Source organism: Orycteropus afer, unplaced genomic scaffold (genome assembly GCF_000298275.1).
Source record: "Orycteropus afer afer isolate SDZICR_OR568_19922 unplaced genomic scaffold, OryAfe1.0 scaffold00122, whole genome shotgun sequence".
NCBI classification, from domain to species: domain Eukaryota; kingdom Metazoa; phylum Chordata; class Mammalia; order Tubulidentata; family Orycteropodidae; genus Orycteropus; species Orycteropus afer.
The window spans coordinates 167,497-183,518 of NW_006921709.1; the positions used below are offsets into that span (position 1 = coordinate 167,497).

Here is a 16,022-nt window from a genome sequence, read left to right on the forward strand (position 1 = left end):
TAATTACTGAAAAGAAGCCTAATGGGTTAGAAATAATGAAATACAGTTTAATATTTTCGTAGTGGCAATATTGATAATATTATTTTACATATGTATAGATTAAAATAAAATTTAGCCCTTCATCTATTTCTAGACAATATCTTAAGCCTGTTTCTACTCTTTGAACATAGCTGAAACCTGAAACTGTAAATGTACGTATCCTTTATATATTTCTAACTAGGCAGCTGTTTATCTTTGTGTAAGATAACATCTAATGATGAAAATTTCCAAGTTGCACTGGACTATTAGGCATTGCATTACCATAATTTAACAAATAAAATAACACATGCATGATCAGTATATACTTGAGATAGGCAAATAGAAATTCAGTTTAAATCTTCCTCTCATCACTAAGTTGGAAATGGACTCTTAGTTATTGCAACTAACCATATAATTCTGTGTTTTGGATAGAAATGGTGCTTGCTCCCTGCTAGCTTTTAATTGGCATCATTTCTGCCAGAACTCTCCATCATTATTGACAGGAATGTTCTCCCTTGTTAATTGCCCAGCAGCACATTGAGTGATTGATTGGATCCCTAGGGCAGATTAGAGATGTGCTGGCATAAAAGGGTGGTGGCATATAATCCCCATCTCCTGGTAATGTCACCAACTAACTGCTTATTTAGATTTGTTCCGGAAAAAAAACACTGATCATTTACTTGAATTTTTCACTTTTTATACAGATGTGCTGATGGTAAATAGTGATGGCTTACAAGAATGTGCCATATTGACTCAACTGTTTGTAAAGACCCTCTCAGGTTGTCCATAAATCTCCCAGTTTTATGGTCAGTCAGTGGGGGCGCGAGACCCAGATAATTTATTTGACATATAAACAGGAAAAACCCATTGTATTTCCATTGTGGGGGATTGTTTTAATTATGAGCCAGCAATTGCTAGATCAATGAAAAGAGTTTTTAAATTGAAAACTGAGAGTGCTTAATGTTTAATAGTATATGATTTCCTTTTAACACAGAGGCAACTAGAGTAAATAAATAAGATGCATGCTTTTGTGAGAGTTGGACTTTTAAGGTGATTTTGCCAGGAAGTTATTCCAGTCACCTGTCCAGTCAACTAACAGCACCAACAGTGTTTTTGTAACTATATAATGAAGTATTTGGTCTGGATCACTGTTTATTTATGCATTGGAATCACCTGAGAAAGTTTTAAAACTATGGATGCCTTTGTCCTCCCCCAATAATACTGATTTCATTTGTCTAGGCAGAGCCCTGGTTCTCTGCTGTTTATCTGAATCACAATCACCTGGCAAATTTGTGAAAAATATAAAGGCCCAAGCCAAACCCTATCCTACTTCAAAAAGCCTGGGTCTTTGTGTTATTAACTCTCCAGGTGGTCCTGATAACATCAAAGTTTGAGAATCACTGGCCCAAGACACAGCATCAGAAGTTTTAAAAAGTCCTCCAGATGATACTGATGTGCAGTCAAGGTTGGAACCATTGATATAAATTATATTTAGGATTTTTTGAGATCTGGTAGAAACAGTTAAAATTGCTGCCTTTTATTAAGCATTTATTGTGTACTAGGCATTTTGCTAAGTATTATTTCATTAAACCAAAATCAAACCCAACTCACTACTGTTGAGTGGGTCCTGACTCACAGCAACCCCTCCTTGGGTTTCTGAGATGGTATCACTATGGAAGTAGATTGCCCAATCTTCCTTCTGAGGAGTGGTTGGTGGGTTTGAACTGCCTGCCTTCTGGTAAGCAGTCAAATGCCTTAGTTACTACATCACCTGAGCTCCTATTAAATAACCACAAATCTTTGTGAAGTAGATAATAAAAGTGCAACTTTGCAGATAAGAGACTGAGAGGGTAAGTGTTTTAGCTAAGGTCATGCAGGTAGGAAAGGGTGGATTGGAACTCAAACTATTTGAACTCAAAGGCCCCAAAATAAAGTACTACTATTAATAATCTTCAAGGAGCTCTGGTGGTGGAGTGGTTAAGGCATTTGGTTGTTAACCAAAAGGTTGGTGGTTTGAACCCATCAATCTCTCCATGGAAGAAAGATGAGGTGGTCTGCTTCTGTAAAAATTTATAGACTTGGAAACCCACTGGGAGTTGCTATGAGTCAGAATCAAGTCAATAGCAGTGAGTTTTTTTTCCTTTGAGTTTGAATTAATAATCTTTGGAGATTAAAGAGAGGTCAAAAGCTCTAAACGAGGAAAATGTTTTAAAGGGTTCTTAGATGAGTTTCTTATATCTTAAAATGTTCTTGATTTGCAATTATATAACAAAAACAAAGGAAAAGATCTTTTTTGAATAAAAATGAGGAATATAGGAAAAAAAAATCATGAATTAAAAGGAAGGAGAAAGCTGACAGGGAGAAGCAGGTAGATTTGAATTATTCTGTGTACTCTGGGAAGAAAATTACAGATTGCTTGTATTTTAGCATTTGAGAATTTAGAATAAGAATTGCAGAGTATTTTGCCATAGTTACATTGAGGGACAATGTGACAAGCACTCCTGAGAAAAGAAGAAATTTGTATACTTTTATTTGAAATGGTTCCAAGTAAAAGAAGTTTATACTGCATGACGCTTCCTTTCCTTCCTTTCATGTTTGGGAAGATACAGGCTCTATGCCCTCTCAGGCATGGAAAATGCTTTGGCTACTGCCATTAGTCACACTTGTATCTGCACAGAGAAGAGAAAGCACCAAAGCCAAGTATGTTGTCAGTCTTAGAGAGAGAAGCATTTCTTGGGAGACTGCCTTGTTTCTCTCAGGACACAACCTTTCCCAGGTTTTGTACATGGGTTACATGCATAGGGTCAATATTGAAATGTTGGAGGAATAAACATCTCCCAGCATTTGGTGGTGTCATAGTGCCTAAGGCATTTGACTGCTAACCAAAAGGCTAGTGGTTCAAACCCACCAGCCACTCCTCAGAAGGAAGACTGGGCTATCTACTTCCATAGTGATACCCCCTCGGAAACCCAAGGAGGGGTTGCTATAAGTCAAATTTACTCAATGGCAGTCAGGTTTTTTTTTTTTTTAGCATTTAAAATAATACTGATAAGAGAGAGATACTGAGGGCATTTCTGTAGAATGTTAAGTTTACTGTTCTCATTTAAAGAAGTAGATACTTTCACATTCCATGGACTGTTCTTACTGATGAGCAAATTAAGCCTCTATGCCCATTGATGATATTTCCCTAATGACACCAATACTGAACATTCACTGTAGGAGAGCATTGATTTTCACCACTCTGAACAGTCCAAGACATAGCTCCTAATTCTGGTATGTGAGTGTTCATTATATGATATGCATAAAATATACATATTCAATTATGTTAAGACTGTGCATGCACAGCATAGGACAAGTATACTGCCAACAAGCTATTGGGAGTCCTTAAATATATTTCTATTGCAAATAATGGATGGTACTATGATACTTCCCACAGAATTGAACTCTAGAATTATTTTAACAAAGAATAAATTACATTTGATCTTTAAGTAATATGGTAATATTAAAAAAAGTGTAGGGAATAGGTAAAGTGTCTATATTTTTCTCAAATTAATATGGTTTAAAAACAATGTTTCAGGAAAATACTAAAGGAAAGACAATAGCTGGATTTGGATTGTAATGCCAAATATAATTCTTATTTCTGTGGAATAATAATGATACAACATGTTCAAAAATACTTTGGTAATAAAGCTGTGTTCTGCTGGAAGTGGCAGAAAGGCAAATTGCAGGCAGTGATTGACAGTAGAAACCACTGAAGGGAACTAGAGGTTCTTAATGGAATAGGTGTCCCAACCTTAATTGTGGCCAGCCAGCTCAGCTGGGGCTCTATAGTTCTAGAGAGCTGGTATTGATTCCTAGCTAAGACCACTCCACAATCACAGAAGCAGCAGCAACAAGAGATATTAGCTGGAGGAAGATCTTCAAGAGGAAGCACTGGGCATTCTCCCTGCTATGGGAAAGATCCACACAATATTTAATCCTATGTCAGGGAAGGAGGCTGAATTGATCCTAACACTGGAACTTCACCCAGATTTAATTTTCCAAAGAGACGCACACACCTTTCAGGGCAACTTTGCCAGGTCACGTCCCTTTTCTTTGGAAGCTCAGCCTGGGGCTCATCGTCAACAAGCTCTGAGAGACAAACAGGAATCAGCAAACTCCATTTCTCCAAGAGGACCCAGGCAAGTGGAGGTGAAGAGGAAACCTCGGGGCAGTGGAGGGCTGTGACAGGAGGGAGGCGGGGGCCCCGGGAGGGGAAGGATCTGGAGGACAGGTCTGACTCCTGACTGGTTGGAGAGGTTTTGGAGAAGTCACAGCTAGGGCTCGCCAGTAGGGAGCTGTCCAACTTTTCAGCAGCTCTGTAACCATAACCAGGGTTCGGGTTCTCTGGACAGAGGCGGCGGCTGCCGCTCTGCCACTACCGCTGTCTCTGTAGCTCGAACTGCTAACAATTCCTTCTCCCACCGCCGGCGCCCAAAGGAAGGAAGGGAAGAAGAAAGGGAGGAAGCAGAAACGATTTGCGAAGCCGTTCACCGAGTGCCCGGGTCTTAATGATTTGGGGAGCACAGGAGCGCATTTCTGCCACAACCACTGTGGAGGAAGCCCCGTAGTTCTGTGACCCCTCCTCTGGCAGAGCCCCTTCTTGGTCGCCCGGAGCCTCTTGTGGCTCAAGTGGGAAGCTGAGCCCAGTGTCGGCACAGCTCCAGAACCAGAAGCAGCGGCGGCGCAGCGGCATCCGGAGGCGCTCTGAGCAGCGCGGTGAACCCCGGCTGGGCAGCAGGACGCGGAGCCGCGAGCCAGGATGGATACAGAGGGCAGCAGCGCGCCAGCTCCGGGCAGCGGAGAAGGGGGCGACAGTGCCGGTGAGGCTACGCTCAAAGCCCCCAAGCATCTGTGGAGGCACGAGCAGCAGCACCACCAGTACCCGCTCCGGCAGCCCCAGTTCCGCCTTCTGCACCCCCATCACCATCTGCCCCCGCCGCCGCCGCCCTCGCCCCAGCCCCAACCCCAGTGCCCGCTGCAGCCGCCACCACCACCACCCCCCTTGCCGCCACCCCCGCCGCCGCCTGGGGCAGCCCGCGGCCGCTACGCTTCCAGCGGGGCCACCGGCCGCGTCCGACATCGCGGCTACTCCGACACTGAGCGCTACCTGTACTGTCGCGCCATGGACCGCACCTCCTACGCGGTGGAGACCGGCCACCGGCCCGGCCTGAAGAAATCCAGGATGTCCTGGCCCTCATCGTTCCAGGGACTCAGACGGTGAGTGGCGAACGTCCCCTCCCCCATCAGGAAGGGGTCCCCTCCCCCTTCTCAAATTCTTCTCCTTGGTTTGTTACTACCAACCCTGGACCAGTGGCCAGATTCCATTCTGGGAGTTGGGGGAGGGCGAGCAAGGGGCGCGAGTAGCATAATCTGTCCTTCCTTGCGAGGATGTTGATTCAGGTGTGTAGGGGAGGGACCCCGAAAGTACGGCATGAATATTAATTGGAATTGTGTGTATGTGTGTGCACGCGCGCTTCCCAGTCGTCTGTGCCACCCACTATCTCCCCTCCCCACCTACCTCTTGCTCCAGGAGGAGGAGGCAGGGTTGAGGTGGGGCGGGGGCTTGAGCCAGGAAAGCACCCAGTCATCTGTCCACACCTCCCCGAGTGAGGAGAGGTCGGCGGGAGGGGTCTGTTGGAGGGGGCGGAGTGAATGAGACAACAAGGTCCCAGGATTGCAGCTGAAAGCCTGAGAACAACTCGAGTTTCTTTTGTGGAGTCGGGAAAGTAAATTGAGCAGGGAAAGAGGAGAACAAACACGTGGGTGACTTGGAGAGTTTGGAGCAAAATGTTCAGCAATCCTTACTGGGGAGAAGGAGGGAAGTAAAGGAGGGAGCAAGGACTCTGTGGGAGTAACGCTGTGTCCGTGTGTGCGAGCGTGTGGGAATCAAGAGTTCCCTGCAAAATCCCAGGAAGAAAGCACCTCGTTTTAGCAGCAGTCAAGATGTGGAGATTTGATTATAGTGATTTCTCCTTAACGTAAAGTGCTCCGGAAGACCGGGAAGGGAAGCCCTACGTCAAGAGGGAGTTGATGCCTGCAGTTCTTTTTCCAAGGAAATGAGTAGTGTAAAGAACCAATTATAGCCGCCCTGAGGAGTCAGCTCCAGATTTTTAACTCAGGGTTAGGGCTGGGAGTTGGGCCCTCATGTGGCCCCTTTCTTGGCAACCCTGAGAAGCTCTTTTCTTCCCCGGGGCCTTCCATGCTAGGGTCCCTTATCCTCTGCAAACATACACGCAAATAAGGTTTCTGTAGCTGATGATACTTGGTGCACTTATTTACAAAATAAAGCCTCCATGTCTAACCTTTGACTTGGACAGGCATTGATAGGGTGCACATCCAACTCACATATCTGGACGATGCATAATTGTAAAATGTAAATCAGGGCTGGGTGTGGAAACAATGAAATCTCAGGCTGGGGTTATTTGTCCCAACTCTGATTGACAGTCGGTTGGATTTATCAGAAAATTTATTTTAATAGAGTGTCCAAATGTGCATTTGTCTGAGGGTTTTAATTTGGTGTTGGATGCTTTTCATTGTGAGCATGTCTTTCAATGTGCTGTGTACACTCTGGGTAAGGGAATTCAGCCAAACCATGCATCTCACCCCTAATGTGCACACATTCTGTTCCTCATTTACCTTCCTTACCTGCCTTGTTTGTGATGTTCTTGTGCACCTTGGATTCAAAAAAATGAGGATTATAGTTAATATTCTCAGTTCAGATCAATTTCAACTTTGAAGATTTATATGAATCACAGACATTCATAAATTAATCTGCATGTTTTTACAGTCCTGACTGCTAAAACACACATGTAGTTTTATTCTTTGTTTGAAGAGGTGGATGTTCTCCCCTTAGGCTGAGTACTACATTTTGTGGGTTCCCAGTGGTAGAATATAGACTAACATGAGAGTTTGTATCTGTGACCCATTAATAGAAAAATTTTGTGTGGTGATGAGCACTTAATCAATGTCAAATAAGAATGAGAGTTCCAGCTTGATCTGTAGGCTCATTGACTTTGTGGAGTCTCTTAATTGGCTTCATTTTTAAAATAAAATAGAATTGGTTTGCAACAATAGTGGGGAGAAAAACAATAAGCTAATTGGAATAGAGGTATTGCATCACTGATTTGAATTTATTTTTGTTATGCTCTCTACATTGATTGATTGTTCTATTTGAAATTCTGTAGTTGAATGGTTTACAGAAAAACTAAGATGTGTAATATTTACATGTAGCTTTCACTGATAAATCATTGTTATTCTATTTAAGGATCAGTGAACTTAAAATTCTTTACATCACTTGTGTTTTCCTATATACTAGTTGGTTGTCAGTCTTTTCCTTAATAGAGTTGTTTTTGCAAATAAATGTATTTAAGATGAGAGCATGGGCATCAGTTTAGTTCTTTAAACAGAAAAATAAAATACTTTAAAATTCTCAAAAAATATTCACATTTATTAACTTCTTTGAGCCATACAAAAACACTGAGATGATATGCCCATTGGTGTTATATCCATTTTACAGACAAGAACAGTAAATGCCAAGATGATGGGAGTACCTTTTTCAGAATCACATAGAACAGGAGTGCCAGATTTGAGACTGAAACTGAGGTCTCCTGTCTCAACAAAGGCAATGGGCTCTTCTAAAATAAATGTGCCCAGAACCTGGGCACATTCACAGCATCAAGTTATATTCATTGATACCACAGGTCATAAAGTCCATATGAACTAAAAAAGAGATATTGTTTACACTCAGTTTTTGAAAACTGACAGCGAGCACAGGTTTCTGGAAGTGTTTGATAGCTTCTAACTTTCATGTGAAGTCCTGATTCTTACACTGATATTATGATCACAGCACAGGTAAACCAGTGTATCTGTTGACTTTGTACAATGCATATAATAATAAATAATGAAACAGTGTTCAGAGGAATTAAAGCTAATCAGAGCACCTCAGGTTGTTCTCAGTGATCTTCTAAAAGGGAACAAGAAAAAATGTGAGATGTGAGGGGTGTGTATGTGCACATGGTGTGTGCACAACTATCAAAATAGGGTTTTCAATTGTCAAGTTAATGTCTCTGAAAAAGCTCATGGATGAATGATTCCCTATAGATTGTCAAGAAAGGCATTTTTTTTTTTTTTAAATAAAGAGGTGTTTTAGCATGTATAATTGTAGCATTTCAAAATATTGTTATTATCTGGGCTAAAAATTTGAGAATTAGTTTCAGTGTATGAAGCAATAAGAAAGAAAAATACTTGGTTTAATTAAGAAATTTGTATGAACACAAAGGATACAACCTTCAAACATTTCATGGCCCGCTGTTTTGAGGTCATGGACAATGTATATATGCTAAATAAATTTTGCATTCAAGTTTATCTACCTGAAATAACCATTTTTTTTTTTTAATCTGAACATGGAAGGAATTTTAAAGAATAAAATTGCCAGAAGAGTGAGTCATGATGTCACCAAGAGAACCAAATGAAATATGAAAATAATTAAAACATCCTTTAAAAATGTATATATCAATTCAATTGATAGTCCCTCAATACTTAACAATAGTTTAGCTGTACTGATGTAGCATTTTAATTATTTCTTTCCTTATCAGTAATGTGTCTTTTAAAATCTACAGGAACTGTGTATTCTCAACAGCAAATTAAATTTGAAAATTCAAATAGCAAAAGTGATTCCTTTATATTAAAAAAAAAAAAAATCCAGATGATAGAGATGTAAATATCAAGAAGGTGACATTTGACTTTATTATTTTAGAAAGAAAATAGCTAAAAATTATAATTGCACCAAATATAAGTGCCATCCATATTATAAAGTGCTCCTATGACCCTATAAAATATTTCTTTGACTTTATCCTTTTAAACACATTAACATAACGTATAAAAAATAGAAACATAATATATACCAAAGGTTAATTATATTGCAATATTTAAATACTCAAGAGTGTGTGCTCTGGTAGCACAGTGCCTAAGGCATTTGACTGCTAACCAGACAGCTGGCGGTTCTAACCCACCAGCCACTCCTCGGAAGGAAGATTCGGTGATTTAATTCCATAGTGATACCACCTTGGAAACCCAAGAAGGGGTCTCTATGAGTTGGATCCAACTCGATGGCAGTGAGTTTGGTTTATTTAAATACTCAGAATTGACTGAATGGCAGTAGATTTTTTTTTTTTAATTTAAATACTAAAATTAATTCAAGTGCTTGCTTTTTTACTCTAAGTCAGGAAATCTATTTCTCTTGTTTTTATTGATTTTGTCAAAAAATTTTAGTGCAGATTTTTTTTATTAAAGGACATAATGGAAATCTAAGCTCAAGACACATAATTTGCATTTTATGCTACTAAAATCACTAAAAAGTTGGTCATTCCAATTGTCTGTATCAGTGAATCCAAGCTTCTGGATTTTAGAGAACAGTACCATCATAGATAGATAGATATGCACACACACACCCGTTGGTGTTGAGTGTCATTGAGTTAATTTTGTCTCATAGTAGCTCCATGTGACAGAGTAGAACTGCCCCATAGGGTTTTCTAGGCTGTAATCTTTATAGGGAGCTCTGGTAGCATAGTGGCTAAGGCACTTGACTGCTAACCAGAAGGCTGGTGGTTCAAACCCACCAGCCACTCCTCGGAAGGAAGGTTGGGCAATCCTACTTCCGTAGTGGTAGTGATACTGCCTCGGAAACCCAAGGAGGGGTCACTATGAGTCAGGTGTGACTCGATGGTACACAACAACAACAACAACAACAATCTTTATAGGAGCAGATCACCAGGTCTTTCTTCCACAGAGCCACTGGATAGACTCGAACCACCAACCTTTCACTTAGAAGCTGAGCACTAAACCGTATAGTAGATAGACAGAGAGACAGATAGAGATGTGTATACATACTGAGTAACTGACATAAGATTTCCAACTGTATATTTTAATAAGTTAGGACATCAAATATATTCAAATACCAAAAATATAAGGAAAAACATAATAAAATATAACCTTTTATAGTGAATAAATTTAATATTTTAAAATATCACTACATTGTCATTTACTCAAGAACAAATGAAAAGTTAAGCAGAGATTAGTAATTGGGAATCATCGGTCTAGAGTACTGGAAAGTATCATTTTAACTATGTTTCCCTTCTTTGAACTGACTATTTTAGTGTGTTAAAGATGTACCTTCAAGAGTACATGGCCACATACTAAGTCTGATTATCTAAATTGTATTAACAAAGTGGTCATTAGTCAATAAAACACTTTTTCAAACTTTAAAAGTCTATACAATTTGATGGATTAACTATGCATTCTAAATGCATGTACCTTCAGTAAGTTAAATATCACATCTACATATTGCAAAAATATGTTTGACTTTTTTTTTAAAAAAAAACTGTTTTTTAACATTTCTGTCCTTATTTGCTTCTACTGGAAGATTGTCTTAGTAATTTGGTTTAGTTCTTTATCAGTTAGTGAATTCTGAGACTTTGATGCATCAAAAAGCACCTTGGATCCATCAGCTTCTTGTGTTGTTTTTGAATTAATTTTATTATTTTGAAATTATGCTACCTTCAATATTGCATTCACTGGGAAAGGGTTTGAGGAAGAGGTAGAAGGAGGAAAAAAGAAATTGGAGCCTGTCTCCCAAGTATGGAACATACCTAAGCCCTTCTCTCATTCTGATTGGACCACTGTGGCTCAGTTGTTTTGTTCTGGAATAGTAACTGGGAACTAGGTAGATAACCAATCATGGCCCTGATTCTATAAGACTACAGCATATCAAGAAAGAAAGAGACTTAGATTTTAGCCACCACTACCTTCTTTTACACGTGAGGAAAAATGTCCTGTGAGGTTGAATTACTTAACATAACTTATTTACTGTTAGAACTAAAACTACAATTAATTTCTTTCATATGTCCTAAAAAATACTTTACATATCACATTGTGACCATCTTTTAACAATCATTGTCCTCACCTCCAGCTACAGCCTGAAACCAAAAGTTTGGAAATTACTTTTTAAAGAACATTTGTGAATAAATTGGATTTTCATGTATTAGGAGAAAGTCCACTGTAGAAAACAAACATTCTTTAATTTCCAACCTAGATATATACATACACATATACATACAATGATGAATTGGTCACGGATTTCTATCTTCAATCAATCTTTAATATGAGCTCCTGAGGTATCTTGGGAAGAGTTCTTAAACTATACATAACGTAGAACAATCATCTAAAAAGACTAAATGTTCTTAGAAATTTTGCTAATTATTCAAAGACCTCAAGTAAAATATGGGTAAAATTATCTCCTTCTCAAAGGTTATAAACCATCTACAAGTTATTTATTTTTTTTTTAAGTCATATAATATTTTGAGTCTATAACTTGAATGCTGCTAGTCCTGGCTCATAACAGCAATGTTGCTAAGGGATTCTACCAAACAGCACTGGATTATATTTCAAAAGATGTTGTGATTATTTTTACCCTGAGGAACATTTTTCCACATTTAAAAATGGGAAATCTAATTTTTTGAAGAGAAGAGGGCATTTTGAGTTACTAGTTTTTTTTTTTTTTTAAAGCATCAGATAAATTGTTTGATCCTGTCCACACACATACCACTTTTCCCAGACACTCACCACATCACTTCAGAGCTTCAATGAGAAATAAGATTTTCGGTAGTGCAATGAGTGGTTAAAGCATTTGCATGCTGACCAAACTGTTGGCAATTTGAAAAGATGAGGCAGTTTGCTTCTATAAAGATTTACGGTCTTGGCAATCCTCTAGGGGGAGTCTACCTTGTCGTCTAGTGTCGCTGTGAGTCAGAATTGACTAGTGGGTTTGGATTTACCATCTAAATAAGCACTCAGAGTTATTGATGTATCTAGTAGATGTATAGTATCATCATTCATCCAATTATTTCAAGCAAATCAAACCCACTGCCGTGGAGTCAGATCCAACTCATAGCGACCCCTCTTTGGGTTTCCAAGGCAGTATCACTACGAAAGTAGAATGCCCAACCTTCCTTTCAAGGAGTGGCTTGGTGGGTTTGAACCTCCAGCCTTCTGGTTAGCAGTCACATGTGTTAGGCACTATGTTACCAGAGCTCCCAATTACCTTAGGCCAGTGATAATCATTAGACTTTTCATCTCCCTCAACTCCTAAATATCAGACCCCACCAAGATCTTTTGATTCCACCCCAGAAATATCTTTTATCTTCTTTCCCATTTTCTCCATCTTCCCTAGTGTGTGCCCTCATCATCTACCCTGTAAACAATTGCAATGGCCTCCTAAGTGGTTTTCAGTTCCAATCTCTGCTCACTCTAACCTCTTTCACACAATAGACCTTATAATCCCAACATCTTCCTGCTGGATATCCTTGGATGATTTCTGAATACCTGCAAGGTAAAATCTAAACTTTTTAGTCTTCTTCTTCAAAAAATCAGCCTCCTCTTCCTGTAAAATGCTTTTGCTAAGTGTCTTCTGCTGTGAATATCATGCAATAACCACCCTCAACGTCTTGCCATGTGCTGGGCTCCCCAGGCCTTTTCACACCTTTTTCCCTTTTCCAAGCTGTTTCTTTCTTCTAGACCACTCTCCTTATGCTCCACACCACCCCCTCCTTCTCGGCTTGGAAAACCCATGAACATCTTTTCAAACAGTTCAGACATTACCATTTGCATAAGGATTCCCACAGCAAAGGGGCCGTTGGTTTTTTTTTTTTTTGGACTCTACCATTGCATGTTGTACAGTTACCAACTGCAATATAATGATTTGTTACAACTGTCTCCATCATTAGATGCATTAGAACTTTGCTTATGGTCTATGCAAGTCCTTAATAAATGAGGAGATTTTAAATGTGTAAATAATATTCAAACCTTGCCTTTTCAGTTTGTTCTGTTCTCTCAGACAGGATATATTTGATTTCTTTAATAAGCTCTGTGAAGTATGCAGAGCTAGTGATATTTTGCTCATTTCATAAGTGATGAAATAGAATACTGACATGTACCCATGCTAAAAGATAGGACTCAGACTTAAGCCTTAAAACTCTTAGTGTAGTGATCTTTTCATTGTACTGTGAGATGTATATAGCTATGTATCTGATAAGAGGAACCTTATCATTTGACTAAAACTGTGAGGACAGCTGTGAATTGTAATGACTACAAAAAGAGAGATAGCAGTTTTGATGCAGCATGTGAGAAAATAACATTAGAATGAAAATATCTCTGATGGAATATACTTCCCTCCATTTTTTGTTTAGAGAGATTTGTCAATAGAGTGAACTCTTAACTCAGAATGCTTTGGTCCTAGGAGATCCATTATGTTTGGGGTAGGTGCATATTTGGGAGAGAGTGTTCATCAGGTTCTCAACAAGTCCTTGATCCACACAGTATAAGACACTGTGTTCTAAAGTGAACTAAGTTATTGGCTAATTAACTAAGGGAACAAATGGGAGAAAATTGTGCACACAAAGAATAATATTCTCACTGGAGTGGCTGCAAGGAAGTAATTTAAAATGTGGTTTAGAAAAATGCAACACTTCAGACAGTGTAAGGTCACAAGCTTATTTCAAAATGACATGTCTCCAGTAGGATTTTGGGAGATGAATTGATTTAAAATTTGGTTAAACTATGTGTAAGATAGTAAAGAATATTTAGAAAACAAAAAAAAAAATAGAATACTTTTTCCTATAAGATATCAGAATATACTCTTTAGAATACACTATGGAGGCTCATAATTCAAACAGTGGAACAACAGTAGTTCAGTGGAACTGAATAAAGGGTCAAGAATCAGAGTTATGTATATATAGAAATTTAGTATGGACAGCATTCCAAATCCATTTGAATAAGATATATTATTTAATATATGATGTTTATTGGCTTATTAAAGAAATAAAACCAGAATGCTTTTTAGAAGCAAGTACTATAAGACTTTACCTGACATACTTTGGACACATCATCAGGAAAGACCAGTCACTAGAAAGGACACACCATTTGGTAAAGCAGAGGGTCAAAGAATACAAGGGAAATTCTCATTGCAATGTGTTGTGGTGTGATAGCCACAGTGGACTCAAATATACCAATTATCAAGAAGATAGCACAGAACTGAGCAGCATTTCAGTGTCTTGTACATAAGGTTGCCATGAGTCAGAGCCAACTCAGTGGCAACTAGCAACAACAACAAATTCATTTTCTGAAATAATAAATATCCTTACCTCACACCATAATAAAAAGCACATAAATCAATAATAAAAGGGAAAAAAGATTAAAAACAATAATTCAAAAAGTATTGGAGATTATTGTAAATACTTGTACTGGTTACCTAGTGCTCCTTTGAGAGGAATATACTACAAGTGGGATGGCTTGAACAAACAGGAGTTTATTTGTACAATTTGGAGGCTTTAAGTCCAAGTTCAAAGTGCCAACCTTTAGGGGCTGAGTGAAAGCCCCTCAACCTTGGGCTTCAGCTCTGCCTCCTGTTCCTGGCCCACTGGAGCTAGAGGCTTTTCTTCACTCAGCTGCTGGCTGCTGAGGCTGAGGAGCCCAAGGTTGACGAGTAAAAGGGCACAGTCCCAATGTTACCAAACCACATGGCAGGCCATTAATTCAAGTCCATTGAAAGTCCTAAGGTTGGCAGAGCATGGTAGGCTGCTGAACAACAACTCAGCTACATGCAGGATTCAAGCCGGCCATAAACTAGAGACCATTCCCAAAGCTGTTTCTTATATATGGGAAGCAGACCACATACCCAAAGGCAGCAAATCAGCTGCTCTAATAGATTCCACCATGGAGCTGATTACCAGTCTTATCATGGGGAATACTACATCCAGCTGCCCAGCTACTCAACCAGGCCCAGCCAAGTTGACATACAAAGTTAACCACCACATTGCTGTTACTGCAAGATTAGGTATGAAATAGTGTTTAGTTTTGTTACCTTGAACCCTTGTGTGCCCACCAGTGTCTTCCTTTGCCTTGATCATTTTGTGCTGACTTCCTTTTTTCTGTATATTGGCTTTTCCCATCACTCAAGTTAATATGTGTCTACCCTCTTGTTTTTGTTGTTATGTGCCGTCGAGTCGGCCCCGACTCATAGTGACCCCTCCTTGGGTTTCCGAGGCAGTATCACTATGGAAGTAGGATTGCCCAACCTTCCTTCCGAGGAGTGGCTGGTGGGTTTGAACCGCCAGCCTTCTGGTTAGCAGTCAAGTGCCTTAGACACTACGCTACCAGAGCTCCCACTAGTGATTCACATTTTCTTTCCCTCCCACTCCTGGTAAACTTCAAAGAACTCTTCTTTCTGTGTGTAAACCTTTTCTTAACTTTTTATAGTAGTAGTCTTATACATTGTCTGTACTTTTGTAATTGACTGATGTCGTTCAGCATCTGTCCTCCTGGTTCATCCATGTTATGAAGTGTTTTGCTATTCATCAGTTTTTTAACCTTGCATAGTATTCCATTTTGTGTATGTATCATAGTTTGTTAATTCATTCATCCTTTGTTAGACACTTAGGTTGTTTCCATATTTTTGCTATTGTGAATAATGCTGTGATGAGCAGGGATGTGCATATATCTGTTCATGTCATGGCTCTTATTTTTCTAGGATATATACCTAGTAGTGGGATTACTAGATCATATGGTATTTCTATTTCCAACTTCTTATGGACATATCATACATATCATACTGTTTTCCATAGTAGCTACACCATTTTACAGTCCTACTAGCAATATATGAGAGTTACAATCTCTCCACAAACTCACCCGCATTTTTGTTTTATGGTTTTCCTTTTTCTTTTTTTTTTTTTTAACTTTGCTACTAATACTGAGGTGAGATGGTATCTCTTTGCTATTTTGATTTGTATCTCTCTAATGGCTAATTAAGAGCTCTAGGGGAGCTCTGGTAGCATAGTGGCTAAGACACTTGCCTGCTAACCAGACGGCTGGCGGTTCAAACCCACCAGCCACTCCTCGGAAGGAAGGTTGGG

General features: G+C 39.4%; 1 protein-coding gene across 1 annotated transcript in view; it reads left to right on the plus strand.

Annotated features, from left to right (window-relative positions):
- The first annotated feature begins 4,819 nt into the window (after positions 1-4,819).
- PDE4D (phosphodiesterase 4D) overlaps positions 4,820-16,022 on the plus strand; it is a 1,343,868-nt gene continuing 1,332,665 nt past the window's right edge. The window contains 1 exon segment of the mRNA XM_007944148.1: positions 4,820-5,277. Coding sequence (XP_007942339.1) covers positions 4,820-5,277 — 458 coding nt within the window.